Source organism: Ranitomeya imitator, chromosome 6 (genome assembly GCF_032444005.1).
Source record: "Ranitomeya imitator isolate aRanImi1 chromosome 6, aRanImi1.pri, whole genome shotgun sequence".
In the NCBI taxonomy this organism is placed as follows: Eukaryota; Metazoa; Chordata; class Amphibia; order Anura; family Dendrobatidae; genus Ranitomeya; species Ranitomeya imitator.
In genome coordinates, this window is record NC_091287.1 from 366,583,308 (window position 1) to 366,599,843 (window position 16,536).

At 41.4% G+C, this 16,536-nt stretch overlaps 1 protein-coding gene across 1 annotated transcript in view; it reads right to left on the reverse strand.

The window, feature by feature from the left end:
• Nucleotides 1-16,536, reverse strand: part of DOK6 (docking protein 6) — a 1,072,099-nt gene that overhangs the window by 523,349 nt on the left and 532,214 nt on the right. Inside the window, exon 3 of the mRNA XM_069730985.1 lies at nucleotides 8,573-8,687. Within this exon, the coding sequence (XP_069587086.1) occupies nucleotides 8,573-8,687 (115 nt within the window). The remainder of the gene's footprint in view (nucleotides 1-8,572; nucleotides 8,688-16,536) is intronic.

A 16,536-nucleotide genomic window follows, 5' to 3' on the forward strand; every position in this document is an offset into this window, starting at 1 on the left:
ACACAGCCTGAATCTGACCCTGCTGAAAGTCAGGTTCCCCTTCCCGCATACTATACCACCTTACACGGGGACAAAGAGGAAGGTGCAAATGAAAGTGCAGGTTCCTTCATCAGGTGTGGGGCATACTCGTTGGTGACGTCACTGGCACAGGGCCCCTCATAGTATGCAAAAGTGTCTCTGGCAGTGGGAGGCGCCACCCGCTGTCAAACACACCGCTGTACTATGAGGGGCCCTGTGCCAGTGCCAAGTGCCATCGAGTGGGCCCACCCTGCTTGCTTAAGATCGCAGCACTTGCAAGGTTGAAATACTTACCTCTCCCTGCTCCACCGCCGTGACGTATTCCGTGTTTCCTGGGCCCATGAAAATCTTGAGCCAGCCCTACCCCCCCCACAACTTTAGCCAAATGACCCCCTGTTTTCAATGCCTAACTATTATTATAAAGTAAATTAAGATTGACAAGCTTAAGAAATAAGAATTGATGTTTTTGGCATTAAAATGGGCACTGTAGGTGTTTTCCTGTCCTCCACTCACTGCCGACTTTGATTCCCCATTGACTTGCATTGGGTTTCGTGTTTCGGTCAGCCCCCGACTTTTCGAAATAATCAGCCGATTCCACCTGACCCGACTTTTGACAAAGTCGGGTTTCGTGAAACCCGACTCGATCCTAAAAAAGTAAAAGTCGCTCAACTCTACTCACTACTCCAGTTTGCATTGGTTGCTTGGGTATGCACCGAATATCGTGAGTTCTCAAGTGACGTGCTTGAGTCCCTGCCCCGCATGTTTTGAGGTGGTTAGACACCCAAAAGGAAAATGAGGGGACAAAAGATATTCTGTGTATACCCGAGCACCCATTTCTAACTCGAGAAGTGAGCACTTGCGCTCAACACTAGCCATAATATCATAATTTTTTTACTTTTAAAAAAACAATTGTAAACCTAACCCCAACCCTAACTTCAACCCTAACACACACTAACCCCAACCCTAACCCAACCCTAAACTCAACTCTAACCTCAACCTTAGCCCTAACCACAACCCTAATCCTAACTCTACCCTAAACCCAACCCTAACCATAACCCTATCCCCAACAGCAAACAATTTAAACAATTAAAAAAATATTTTATAATTTTTATCTAAATAAAATGGTCACAAAGGGGAATTTAATTTACTACTTTTTATTTTGATCAGTATGATGAGTCTATCACACTGATCAAAAGGAACCAACAGGAAAAATTCCTATTGTTGCCATGTACCAGCTGGCAGATCTCGGCGGGCGCACTGCATATGCACCCACCTTTTTTTTCCAGGAAGATGACGCTAGGCTGGGAGGTGAATCAGGAGCACCTGGGGATGGCAAAGATACCAGGAGGTCTCAGGGGCATCATTTCTCTCTCCTCTGACATGTATATAATGTCAGGAGAGAGAGAAATGATTTTAACAGGCACACTTTTTTTGTGCCACTTGATTGGACACCAGAATATCCAGCCCTGATCATGCTCTCCAGGGTCTCAGCTGGTAGCCAGGACCACAGAGATTTTCCAACTCGGGGGGACATTATAAACTTATTCTTGATTGCCATTTGAGAATGGCAATGAGGGAATAAGTACCCTTAGCGGCCCCCTTTTTATTGCATATCGGTGGTCGCAAAGGGGTTAAACTTATTATCCAGGATGAGAGCTATCACACTAAATGATTCACAAATTGTAGTAGCAAGCTTGTGATATATTGCATTCAATGTATGAATTGCAATATTAAGTATATAGGATGTACAACTCGTAAACTACGTCAGCGAATAAATGAGCATATCAGATATTCAGTTAATAAGGATGTTATAAATCCATCCAATCTGTCTAAACAGTTTCTTAATGAACATGGGGGCAGTTTAAAAACTTTGAATTCTTTGGTCTGTAAAGGGTCAATTCCTTACCTAGGGGTCACGAACACAGACGAGCCCTTCGGAACTGATAAGACTATTGAATACTCATGTTGGATACATCTTATCCACGTGGCTTAAACAAATGTACAGATTTATTTTTTCACTATCAGATGGAATATGTTAGTGAAAGAATAGAAATATTTATCTTACATTATTCTGCAATTCCTTTGTTTGTTTCTATTTGTCTCGTGGAAATAATATTTGTAATTTTAACATGTCATATATCCAGTGTGTTGAAGGATGTGTCCACTTGGAATGGGTTTTTGAATCACTGTTCGGCCATTTTATGTTAAGGTTATAAGTGAGAAGTATTTTTCTTCTAAATAAATCAATCTGCTTTAAATTGCTTACCAATGGGAATTTCCACTCTTTTGGGTCATGCCATCTTTTAACATGATTTTAATGAAGACTATTAAAGTTTACGTTTTTTTATTCGATCTGTTGCCTTTTGGATTGTCTTCATTGTGTCGTTTTGGTTCCCATCCACTTGTTTGGTCAGATGAGCTGGTTATTTCCCTTCCTTATATAATACAAAACCGCAATGTTGCCATGTCCTAGTAATAACAAGAGACGCTTAGGATGCCAGCATTGGATTACCAGCCAAAGGAAGCTCGTAGCGCCTTTATCTTGCTGCCATGGAGTATTAACATGGATGCTGGACCAGGGTTATGCATATCTTTACTCTAAATCCATTACTTTAACCCCTTAGTGACAGAGCCAATTTGGTACTTAATGACCAGGCCAATTTTTGCAATTCTGACCACTGTCACTTTATGAGGTTATAACTCTGGAACGCTTCAACGGATCCCGCTGATTCTGAGACTGTTTTTTCGGGACATATTGTACTTCATGTTAGTGGTAACATTTCTTCGATATTATTTGCGATTATTTATGAAAAAAATGGAAATATGGCGAAAATTTTTAACATTTTGCAATTTTCAAATTTTGCATTTTTATGCCCTTAAATCAGAGAGATATGTCACGAAAAATAGTTAATAAATAACATTTCCCACATGTCTACTTTACATCAGCACAATTTTGGAAACAAAATTTTTTTTTGTTAGGGAGTTATAAGGGTTAAAAGTTGACCAGCAATTTCTCATTTTTACAACACCATTTTTAGGGGTCTATATGATAGAAAATAATGAAGTGTGACACCATTCTAAAAACTACACCCCTCAAGGTTCTCAAAACCACATTCAAGAAGTTTATTAACCCTTTACGTGCTTCACAGTAACTGAAACAATGTGGAAGGAAAAAATGAACATTTAACTTTTTTTTGCAAACATCTTAATTCAGAACCATTTTTTTATTTTCACAAATGTAAAAACAGAAATGTAACCATAAATTTTGTATGCAATTTCTCCTGAATACGCCAATACCCCATATGTGGGGGTAAACCACTTTTTGGGCGCACCGCAGAACTTAGAAGTGAAGGAGCGCCGTTTGACTTTTTCAATGCAGAATTGGCTGGAATTGAGATCGGACGCCATGTCACGTTTAGAGAGCCCCTGATGTGCCTAAACAGTGGAAACTCCCCACAAGTGACACCATTTTGGAAACTAGACCCCTTAAGGAACTTATCTAGATGTGTGGTGAGCACTTTGAACCCCCAAGTGCTTCACAGAAGTTTATAATGTAGAGCCGTGAAAATAAAAAATCGCTTTTGTTTACACAAAAATGATCTTTTCGCCCACAAATTCTTATTTTCACAAGGGTAACGAGAAATTAGACAACAAAAGTTGTTGTGCGATTTCTCCTGAATACGTCGATACCCCATATGTGAGGGTAAACCACTGTTTGGGCGCACCGCAGAGCTTGGAAGTGAAGGAGCGCCGTTTTACTTTTTCAATGTAGAATTGGCTGGAATTGAGATTGGACGCCATGTCGCGTTTGGAGAGCCTCTGATGTGCCTAAACAGTGGAAACCCCCCACAAGTGACCCCAGTTTGGAAACTAGACCCCTTAAGGAACATATCTAGATGTGTGGTGAGCACTTTGAACCCCCATGTGCTTCACAGAAGTTTATAATGTAGAGCCGTGAAAAAAAAATCGCATTTTTTCTACAAAAATGATCTTTTTGCCCACAAATTTTTATTTTCACAAGGGTAACAGGAGAAATTAGACCACAAAAGTTGTTGTGCAATTTCTCCTGAGTACGCTGATACCCAATATGTGGGGGTAAACAACTGTTAGGGCGCACCGCAGAGCTTGGAAGAGAAGGAGTGCCGTTTTACTTTTTCAATGTAGAATTGGCTGGAATTGAGATTGGACGCCATGTCGCGTTTGGAGAGCCCCTGATGTGCCTAAACAGTGGAAACCCCCCACAAATGACACCATTTTGGAAACTAGACCCCTTAAGGAACTTATCTAGATGTGTGGCGAGCACTTTGAACCCCCATGTGCTTCACAGAAGTTTATAACGTAGAGTCGTGAAAAAAAAAATTGCATTTCTTCTACAAAAATGAACTTTTTGCCCACAAATTTTTATTTTCACAAGGGTAACAGGAGAAATTAGACCACTAAAGTTGTTGTGCAATTTCTCCTGAGTACGTCGATACCCAATATGTGGGGGTAAACCACTGTTTGGGCGCACCGCTGAGCTTGGAAGAGAAAGAGCGCCGTTTTACTTTTTCAATGTAGAATTGGCTGGAATTGAGATCGGACGCCATGTCGCGTTTGGAGAGCACCTGATGTGCCTAAACAGTAGAAATCCCCCACAAGTGACCCCATTTTGGAAACTAGACCCCCCATGGAACTTATCTAGATGTGGTGAGAACCTTGAATGCCCAAGTGCTTCACAGAAGTTTATAATGCAGAGCCGTGAAAACAAAAAATATTTTTTTTCCACAAAAAAGATTTTTTAGCCCCCAAGTTTTTATTTTCACAAGGGTAACAAGAGAAATTGGACCCCAAAAGTTGTTGTCCAATTTGTCCTGAGTATGCTGGTACCCCATATGTGGGGGTAAACCACTGTTTGGGCGCACGGCAGAGCTCGGAAGGAAGAAGCGCCGTTTTGGAATGCAGACTTTGATAGAATGGTCTGCGGGTATTATGTTGCGTTTGCAGAGCCCCTGATGTACCTAACCAGTAGAAACCCTCCACAAGTGACCCCATTTTGGAAACTAGACCCCCCAAGGAACTTATCTAGATGTGTGGTGAGAACTTTGAATGCCCAAGTGCTTCATAGAAGTTTAGAATGCAGAGTCGTGAAAATAAAAAATATTTTTTTTTCCACAAAAAAGATATTGTAGCCCCCAAGTTTTTATTTTCACAAGGGTAACAGGAGAAATTGGACTGCAATAGTTGTTGTCCAATTTATCCCGAGTACGCTTATGCACCATATGTAAGGGTAAACCACTGTTTGGGCGCACCGCAGAGCTTGGAAGTGAAGGAGCGCCGTTTTACTTTTTCAATGTAGAATTGGCTGGAATTGAGATTGGACGCCATGTCGCGTTTGGAGAGCCTCTGATGTGCCTAAACAGTGGAAACCCCCCACAAGTGACCCCAGTTTGGAAACTAGACCCCTTAAGGAACATATCTAGATGTGTGGTGAGCACTTTGAACCCCCATGTGCTTCACAGAAGTTTATAATGTAGAGCCGTGAAAAAAAAATCGCATTTTTTCTACAAAAATGATCTTTTTGCCCACAAATTTTTATTTTCACAAGGGTAACAGGAGAAATTAGACCAAAAAGTTGTTGTGCAATTTCTCCTGAGTATGCTGATACCCAATATGTGGGGGTAAACCACTGTTAGGGCGCACCGCAGAGCTTGGAAGAGAAGGAGTGCCGTTTTACTTTTTCAATGTAGAATTGGCTGGAATTGAGATCAGACGCCATGTCGCGTTTGGAGAGCACCTGATGTGCCTAAACAGTGGAAATCCCCCACAAGTGACCCCAATTTGTAAACTAGACCCCCCAAGGAACTTATCTAGATGTGTGGTGAGAACTTTGAATGCCCAAGTGCTTCACAGAAGTTTAGAATGCAGAGTCGTGAAAATAAAAAAATATTTTTTTTTTCCACAAAAAAGATATTGTAGCTCCCAAGTTTTTATTTTCACAAGGGTAACAGGAGAAATTGGACTGCAATAGTTGTTGTCCAATTTATCCCGAGTACGCTGATGCCCCATATGTGGGGGTAACCCACTGTTTGGGCGCACGGCAGAGCTCAGAAGGGAGGGAGCACCATTTGACTTTTTGAGCGCAAAATTGGCTGTCGTGTTTGGAGACCCCCTGATGTACCTAAACAGTGGAAACCCCCCAATTCTAGCTCCAACCCTAACCCCTACACACCCCTAACCCTAATCCCAACCTGATCCATAATCCTAATCACTAACCCTAACCATAATCACAACCCTTACCCCAAAACAACCCTAATGTCAACCCTAACCATAACCCTAATCAAAACCCTAAATCCAACACACCCCTAATCCTAATCTCAACCCTAACCTCAAACCTAACCCTAATCCCAATACACCCCTAATCACAACCCTAACCTTAACCCTAATCCCAAACCTAACCCTAATCCCAAGCGTAACCCTAATGCCAACCCTAACCATAATACCAACCCTAATCCAAACCCTAACCCTAATCCCAGCTCTAACCCTAACTTTAGCCCCAACCCTAGCCCTAACTTTAGCCCCAACCCTAACCCTAGCCCTAAGGCTACTTTCACACTTGCGTCGTTTGGTATTCCATCGCAATCCGTCGTTTTGGACAAGAAATGGATCCTGCAAATGTGCCCGCAGGATGCGTTTTTTGCCCATAGACTTGTATTGCCGACGGATCGTGACGGATGGCCACACGTCGCGTCCGTCGTGCACTGGATCAGTTGTGTTTTGGCGGAGCGTCGGCACAAAAAAACGTTCAATGAAACGTTTTTTTGGACGTTGCATCCGCCATTTCTGACCGCGCATGCGTGGCCGTAACTCCGCCCCCTCCTCCCCAGGACATAGATTGGGCAGCGGATGCGTTGAAAAACTACAGCTGCTGCCCACGTTGTGCACAATTTTCACAACGTGCGTCGGTATGTCGGGCCGACGCATTGCGACAGCCCCGTACCGACGTCAGTGTGAAAGAAGCCTAACCCTAAATTTAGCCCCAACCCTAACCCTAAATTTAGCCCCAACCCTAACCCTAAATTTAGCCCCAACCCTAGCCCTAACCCTAGCCCTAACCCTAGCCCTAACCCTAGCCCTACCCCTAACCCTACCCTTACCCCTACCCCTAACCCTAACCTAACCCTACCCCTAACCCTACCCCTAACCCTACCCCTACCCCTAACCCTACCCCTAACCCTAACCCTAGCCCTACCCCTAACCCTAACCCTAACCCTAACCCTAACCCTAACCCTAACCCTACCCCTACCCCTAACCCTACCCCTAACCCTAACCCTACCCCTAACCCTAATTTTAGCCCCAACTGCTGTTCTCCTGCCGGCCGGCAGATGGAGACAGATGGCGGGCGCACTGGGCATGCGCCCACCATTTTCTTCTGCCGGCGGCCAGGAGGAGCAGCAAGAGGATCCAGGGACACAGGTGAGTATTGTAGGGTCCCCGAATCCCCCTATTTCTCTGTCCTCTGATGTGCGATCACATCAGAGGACAGAGAATTACACTTCACTTTTTTTTTTTTTTTTTTGCGGTCGCCGGTAAACAGTTAATTACCGGCGATCGCAAAACAGGGGTCGGTAAAACCGACCCCGATCATGCTCTTTGGGGTCTCGGCTACCCCCGGCAGCCGAGACCCCAAAGAGTCTCCCGGTGCCGGCCGGCGGGCGCACTGCGCATGCGCCCGCCATTTTGAAGATGGCGGCGCCCACCGGGAGACACGAGGAGCATCGGGGGAGCTAGGTGAGTATTGGGGGGCCACCTGGGACCCCTTTTCTCTGTCCTCCAATGTGCGATCACATCGGAGGACAGAGAAATTAAAAAGAGATCGCGTTTTTTTTTTTTTTTTTGCGATCGCCGGTAAACGGTTAATTACCGGTGATCGCAAATGCGGGGTGGGTTAAAACCCCCCCGAATCATGTTCTCTGGGGTCTCTACCCCCGGCAGCCGAGACCCCGGAGAAAATCGGCCTCTGGGGGGTGCTATTTACGTTTTCCACAGCGCCGTTAATTAACGGCGCTGTGGTTTAAGTACCCTTAGCGGCCGCCGTTAAAAGGCGTATCGGCGGTCGCTAAGGGGTTAAACAAAAATTGACGCAAATTCTAATATATCCAATATAAATTCCTTTACAGTTTGACTTTTTGATAGTTGTCGACACCAACGCAATTGCACTAATAGGGTATATTTGCCACATACACAATCTCCTTTTTACTTACAGCAATAAAGTGCTTTACGATATTTAAGTTTCTCTAAAATATTTTTGTCTAAATATTTTACCATTGGGGAATCCCAGCGAGTCACAATATCTATTTTGTCTAATGATATCTCAGTCATATATAGTCTTAGGAATATAACGTGGATTGTCATTGATAGATTAATGCTCTTAAATTAAATGATACATTGTTTCATAAAAAGTGTCAAAATCTTGCATGGTTCCACAGTGTAAATAAAATAATTCATCATGTTTAAGACTATTGTTTTGAAACAGACTGTGGTTCCTTGTACAGCAAATATTGTAGTAATTGCTTACCTGACTCACAGGCAAATGTCTTTGAAGTCTCATCATGAAAGATAATTGCTACCGCATGTTTCTTGGTCTCTCGAGGCAATCGTGTTATAGTTTTGATGTTGTGCAGTTCTGTTACCTTGAACAAGAAAGACTTATGTTTGTTTCTCGGAAAGTGTAAACACTTCTGTGCTAATGTCTTTTGATAAATACAATATTATAATAATATAACGTACTACATGTAGTTATTATCTTATTGCATGCTGATTTAATAGCTATTTCTTACCATTTCATTGCTAATTAAACCTTTACTTTCAATGGAAAGATAATTAACAGAAACTATAAGTAATCATTCACATGTCTGTTTCTCTCGTACTTGTGATGATAGTGTTTTCTTGGGCTATATGCATCCCATATTATTTGTGATCAACGATCCTCATAACATATAAAGCAAAAGAGAGAGGTATATCCTTCTTTGCTCTGATTTGCAGGAAAAACTCTCCCACTCAAGTTGATGGGTCCAGAAATGCACCCACTTCATTTTGGATTTTCATTCACTGCTTGGAGAAGCTAGGGAAACTTCAAACAGCTTTTATTCATGTGAGATGAATGACACAAATATGGTAAAAATGGCTACTCTGATAAAATGTGAAAGAAAACCGAATTTAACACACTGCTGAAAATCTATTTTTGCATAGGAAGAAACATTTGACATGTGAATTTGGCCTAAAGCATTTAGTTACTGACAATGAAAAAAAAGATGGGTCTGTCTGACCTTTTATCGTATTGCTAATCATTTAAATGTTTAATATGTATTTTGCATATATTATATTCTAATCAAAATCTAATGAATACTCTGAAACTTTGTAATATATCTCAAATATAAGAATGATAAGAATGTTTTTTTACATTTTTTTCTGTTTGAAGAATGGCTCATAAATATTCAAACCAATTGAACGGACATGCATCAGCTTTAATCATTTTAGTTTTGGAAGTGTAATGATTATTCATCTTAAACATAATAGAATAATATTTAGTTATGAAAAATACTTTCATAATTTCACACTTATAATGTGTGTAGTTTTGTCAAGGCTTATTACATATTATTGTAGTGATAACACACTGAAACACTCAATAATCCACAATAATGATGCTCTGCAATTATTACTATACTTGGTACCAGGCTCACATATTACTGTGAAAAATAGTTGGAATGAAGAGTGACGAAATAACCAAGTAATGTAATTCATGATAAAAGATACCAGTCCATCAAGTTCAACCTATTATCCTTTATATCGATCCACAGGTAAACATAGAAAACCTATGAATGGAAGCTGCCAATTGTCTGAAATTACAAGGAAACTCCTTCCCAGCTAAAAATATGACAGAAAAATTCTTTGGATCAATAACTCACTACAGTAATCAAAAACATATACCTTGTATTATTACTATTTTTTTAAATCACATCCATTGGTTGTTCTCATTTAACACCAGAAAACTCAATTTATTTATCAGCATTTTGAAATTCTAGCCAAGTATTCTGTAAATCCGAACTGCGGTTCAGCTGGTTGTTTCATAGTTAATTACACGAGCTTCCATAAACTATTCTTTTAGTAAAGGGACAATTTTTTTCTTTCTAGTAAGTCAGAATCAATCTTGTAAAGTAATTGAAAGCTTTTCTGATTATATAATACATTTATAGGGGTAGAGAAAATTTTGACAATTATTTCCACTTTACTTTCCCAAAAAGGATTTACTCTTACCTGTGATAAATTTCCCAATTTTTTACAAAACGCTGGCATAAAGAGGATTTGTTGGGATACATCTTGTTCAAAAGATCTGGCATTTAGGATCTATATTTTATGAAACTAGTTTACTGAATTCTAATACTGATTAAGAAGGAAGAAGATTTTTTTCAATTTGATTACGACTAGTCTTGAGGTCTTTTTGAGGTTATTGATTAGAGTTTGGACAATACTGAGGTATTGAACGATGTGAGATCATGTATCTCGAATATTTTATTTTTTCTAAACATATGTTTCCATAGCTCAGAGCAAATGATTATAGAGTGTCTAATAATTTTCTAGTGTTAATTAAATTGTAGGGATCGAAAATATTTGGGCTTTCTAAAAGTATCATAGATTTCTAGGCTTGAACTAAATTTCTGCTCTGCCATTTGAAAGCACACAGGCCCAAGCCCACTTCCCAAGGTGAGGGTCTCTATTGCAAATATATACCAGACAGACATTGGAGGAAATAAAAAATGTAGAATTTATTTGCAATTCTAAAATGAAATGCATCACAGTCCTCTTTTGTCCTGATTATTAAGCCATACCAGGATGCACAGGTAAAGAGCACCAGCATGTTATCGGGATTAGGGATGAGCGACCTTTACTTTTATAGGATCGGGTCGGGTTTCACGAAACCCGACTTTTTCAAAAGTCGGGTCGAGTGAAATCGGCCGATCCTATAAAAAAGTCGGGGTCGGGGTCGACGGAAACTCGAAACCCAATGCAGTGCATTGGGTTTCCATGGTTCCCAGGGTCTGAAGGAGAGGAAACTCTCCTTCAGGCCCTGCGATCCATATTAAAGTGTAAAATAAAGAATTAAAATAAAAAATATCGCAATACTTACCCTCTGACGCGCCCTGGTACTAACCGGCAGCCTTCCTCCTTCGAATCCGCGCTTCCAGGACCTTGCCGTGACGTCGCGGTGACGTCGCGGCTTGTGATTGGTCGCGCGGCCCGCCCATGTGACCGCTCGCGCGACCAATCAGAAGCCGTGACGTCACCGAAGGTCCTTCAAGCGCTGATTCTTAGGAAGGAAGGCTGTCGGAAGGAAGCAGGGCGCTTCCGAGGGTGAGTATATACCTAATAGGAATATACTCACTCTCGGAAGCGCCCTGCTTCCTTCCGACAGCCTTCCTTCCTAAGAATCAGCGCTTGAAGGACCTTCGGTGACGTCACGGCTTCTGATTGGTCGCGCGAGCGGTCACATGGGCGGCCGCGCGACCAATCACAAGCCGCGACGTCACCGCGACGTCACGGCAAGGTCCTGGAAGCGCGGATTCGAAGGAGGAAGGCTGCCGGTTAGTACCAGGGCGCGTCAGAGGGTAAGTATTGCGATATTTTTTATTTTAATTCTTTATTTTACACTTTAATCTGAATTCCGGTACCAATTCCCGATATCTTAAACATATCGGGAATCGGTATCAGAATTCCGATTCCAGATTCAAAAGACCTCCGACTTCATGGCCGACCTCACACTGGGGTCGGGTTTCATGAAACCCGACCTTGCCAAAAGTCGGCGACTTTTGAAAAATCTCGACCCGTTTCGCTCAACCCTAATCGGGATACATGGGTGCAATGGGTGTTACTAGGGCCTATAAAATGTACCTGTTCTTCCTCAAAGAATAATACCAATTATATATATACGGCAACATACTGTAGCTATAATACATTCTATTTGTCAGTTCTGTTTTAATGAACAAACAAATGGAATCCATGTGCAAAATTGATCCGTTGTATAACTGATGCAAATGGGAACAGAGGGACTCATTATTATGTGTCCACTATGTACTCTGTTAAACCAAACCCTATCTTAAAAACAATTGATGAATTTTTTTGTTTTTAAAAATTAGAGTTTTATAAAGAAAATGGAAAATATTATTATATTGCCCAAAAGTTTCAATGCAAAACTTATTATTAATGAGGGCACAGAATTTAATTGATATCTCAACATGAAACTTGCATTATGGCAAAATTATTTGTAGCATTTGTTTACGACATCAATTTCTGCTAAAATGAGTGCTTGATGCAATATAAATGATTAAAAGTCAGTAGATAATAATTATGGGTTAAAATGTCAATATTCAAAAAAGGTCATAGTGTATAGATCAGGCAAATGTAGCAGATACATTAATAAACCAAAAACTCCCACCAGAAATCCACAATCTCCACCTGTCATTTTATGCAATATAGTGATTGACTATTTTTTGGGGGGAAATTTTTCATTAGTATTGATCATATTAGTGTCTTATTAAATTGGTCCCTAACTGTTGCATAGAGTAGCAACCTAAAACTATAACTACATGGGTGCCTCTGCTAAATGTACGCTTCAGTTTCGGGTTCAGGTGCCCCCAAAGTGGTTCCTGATTTAGGTACCACTGGAGTAGTTTCAGTTTCTGGTAACACCAGAGAAGTCTTGGATTCAGGCACTGCTGGAGTGTTTTGAGATTCAGGTATCACCAGAGTGATTTCAGATTCAAGTACCACAGAGACTGGATGGGAACAGGAAAGCAGAACAGGTGCTGGTACAGGTTAAACTGGATTGGTACTGGGATCTGATCACTAGCTACCAGCCTGCAGACTGACTAACAATTGTTGCCGAGGCACCTCTCAACAGGTGGACTGGACTCAGTGTCTCTCAGCTCTTTAAGAGGCAGTGAGCATGAGCAACCTAAGCACTGCCATTAGACCTGTGGGGTGTGTGCAAGCTCTAGTACAAAGAAGCTGGATTAGAGGATGCAGTAGGGTGGCCTGGGTGGTGATTAAGTTAGCATCTCTGCTGGGAGGGAGGAGTGAAGACATGCAGGGACACTAGCGTTACACAAATTTCCATCATTTTGGCCTTTTGGCAAAGTGCATTGTTGGCATTAATAAGAAAACCTCCACATAATAATCTAATTAGTTTTATATAAACTGGTCCCTAGAAAGTTATAATATATAATCATGAATTTAAACTTGGCTGCCCGACGTGGTACGATGCATTCTTAGTGATATGAAGGGCACGTAGACTTACCGTTTAATAATGATGATTATAGAGATCTGGCTATATGACTCCAATAGATGCAGTGGTCCATAAAGCATTGGCTGTGATGTAATTATGTGAACCACCTTCTCCCTGTTAACTTCCCTTGGTCATGTGATTAGTGTCAAATAGATACAGCCCGGAACTACATGGTCAATGACATACACGCATGATGAATCAACATACTTTGACTAATGAATGCATTAACTCCAATATTGCTACAAACATTAAAAATGTTACCATTTTTTGATCAAAGAACACAAAATCCATCCAATTATGTCAAGGTGTACCTAAATATGGATGGTCTCTAGAAATTAAATGTCCTGTTTCTCTATGTGCCAAAGAAGCCTCAACTAAGAAGTATAAGACAGGACATTTAGTGGCTATGAACCATCTAAATTAAAAGGTACACCTTGAACTGGTTGGATGGGTTTTGTGCTCTTTGATAACAAAAGCTGAGCACCTTATGTTATCTTTGTTTGCAGCAATGTTATAGTTCATGTATTCTTTAGTCGCAGTGGTGTGCAGGCCTTATTTTTCTTTTTTGTGTAGCACATATTAGTGGGTTTGACACACTCCAGGGCCCAGCACCCTTATCCACTCATTATTCCCATACAAAGTTTGAATTGCAAGCTGCTCCTGGCTTCCTTCTCATTCCACATGTAAAGGTGTGTGGTCCCTATTTTTCTTTTTTGTAGTACCTTATCAATGCTGTCTCTGCCATATGACTGGAAACTCTGATTACATGACCAGTATCGCAAGATGAATTAGTCATATTAATACCTATGAAAAGACTGAAAAAGTAGCATTAATGTTTTTAAGTTTGTGGGCACCCAGACACAGAAAAGGGTATGTTTTAGATAATTCTTCTATAGATAAACATATGATGTATGGAAAGATGTGATAAAAACAATGAGTGTGTTTTTGCAGGTTTCCGCAAGCCACAACACTACAAAAAATGCAATAAGTGTTCAAAGTGTTGTATCTACCACAAAATAGTGTCAATAAAAAGAAAGCTCACCATGTAAAGTTTAAGCTCCTCACTTAGCTCCTTCATCTGAAAATGTTTCAGGTATCAGAAAAAGGGCTGTAGAAGCTAAATTTATTAGCATGAACTTCAATTTTTTTTCACAAGTTAACTAAAACAACAACAAGAAAATCTTAGGTAAACTGTACTTTCTTGGAGAATCTTTTTTCCAGGTAATTTCTGTTTTACAATGAACGCTGTAAAAACGAAATGCTAAAAACAATTGTAGAATAGCATTTTTTAATTCAATTACCGGTATTTGTTGCTTATTGCATATGTTACCTTCCACCTTTGCAGTCCATCAGCAGCAATGATGCACCTGCACAAACACATTGCCACAGGTGTGTTTCTGGTTCTATAATTGTTCTCTTGTTTCTGCAAGACTAGGGAGTCCACCACTCCTTATGGGTCATTTGCATCAAAGTTGTTCCATCCAGCATGTCCACATGGGTATTCCCTCTCTGAACCCTGCTTATATAGGTACTATACAGATGATCAGGTTTTTAAATACATCAGATAGGGATTATATATATTAGTTAGGACTGCTCTATATGGGTATACCTTGATGATTGGTGGAGCAGCTTAGTATACATTTTTTTGCAAAAAAAGTATCAACTAAATACCAATTTTTCCATCTTTTGACTAGCACTTGCTTATTACTGTAATTTTTTACAACAGAGCATTTTTGACCTCACTGTGCTCTTTTGTGTCTTCGAGTTTCTTGGTGGTGTGTGTTAAGGACTGGCGGAACGCACCAAGTATAGATGATATGAAACTAGGTGCGTTCGCAGTCCGAGGTCCACCGTGCAGGTAAAAACCCTGCTGCTAGTAAGACGGACTATATGGCGGTACTATAAGTATACACGCACGGGTTAACTTCACCCTGCGTGAAGGAAGCGATCCTGTTGAGTCACAGGACCGCGGTACCGCACCTAGAGCGCGAGCATGAAGTCAGCGAACACAACCCCAACTCAGGATTGAAGTCTGATTAGACCACTTGCTGGCACAACACCGCAACTGGGTGTGTAAGGAAACTATAAAAATAGTGTATAAAGGCACGAGAGTGCATGCGGTGCCGCACTGACGAACGCCACTAACCACCCAGGCTTGGGTAAGGAAAGCGCAGAGGAAGGGCACGGCGCCGTACTGGCGGACACAGCAACTGGACGCTGTGATGTGTGTTACATGCAGATGGCTAGTCGGGCGCTAGATAGCTACCATCATCCGCGAGCAGTCAACAACACTAGGGAGGGATACTTAGGAGCTTTCATCCATCGACATACATCCATCTACACACACACATTATATCAAGACAATACTAGCGCATGGCCGTGCGGTCATGCGCAGTTTATATAGTTGCAGCACAGGAAGCAGCTACAGAAGTTTTGCCCTTTCAGGACCTGCCAAGAGGACCAATGGGATGTGCTGCAGTACCTGAGCATGTGACCCTCGATCTCCAACGGGAGATCTTGCCCTGGGCATGCTCAGTGTGTGCAAATAAGGACTTAGTCCCAGAGAAGCCCGCTCGGCGCAGATCAGTGCAGGGTACAACAGGAGAGCCAGAAAAGGCAGCAGTAACCCTTTGCACAGAATCAGTCCCAGCGAGACGCTGGGAGCGACGCCTCCGCTGAGCAGAGCCCACTGCGGCCGAAGCAGAATGGGAGACCGCAGCAGACACGGATCAAGATTCCCCCTGTGCAGCAGAGGAAACTCGACTCATAACAGTGTGTGAACAGGTTCCTACAGACTTGTTCAATGTGCAAGTAGCCCATGTGTTTCTGGTTCTATAATTGTTCTCTTGTTTCTACAAGACTAGGGAGTCCACCACTCCTTATGGGTCATTTGTATCAAAGCTGTTCCAACCAGCATGTCCACATGGATATTTCCTCTCTGCACCCTGCTTATACAGGTACTATACAGATGATCAGGTTTTTAAATACATCAGATAGGGATTATATACATTAGTTAGGACTGCTCTATATGGGTATACCTTGACGATTGGTGGAGCAGCTTAGTATACATTTTTTTGCAAAAAAAGTATCAACTAAATACCCTGTTTTTTCCATCTTTTGACTAGCACTTGCTTATTACTGTGATTTTTTTTACAACAGAGTATTTTTGACCTCACTGTGCTCTTTTGTGTCTTATATAT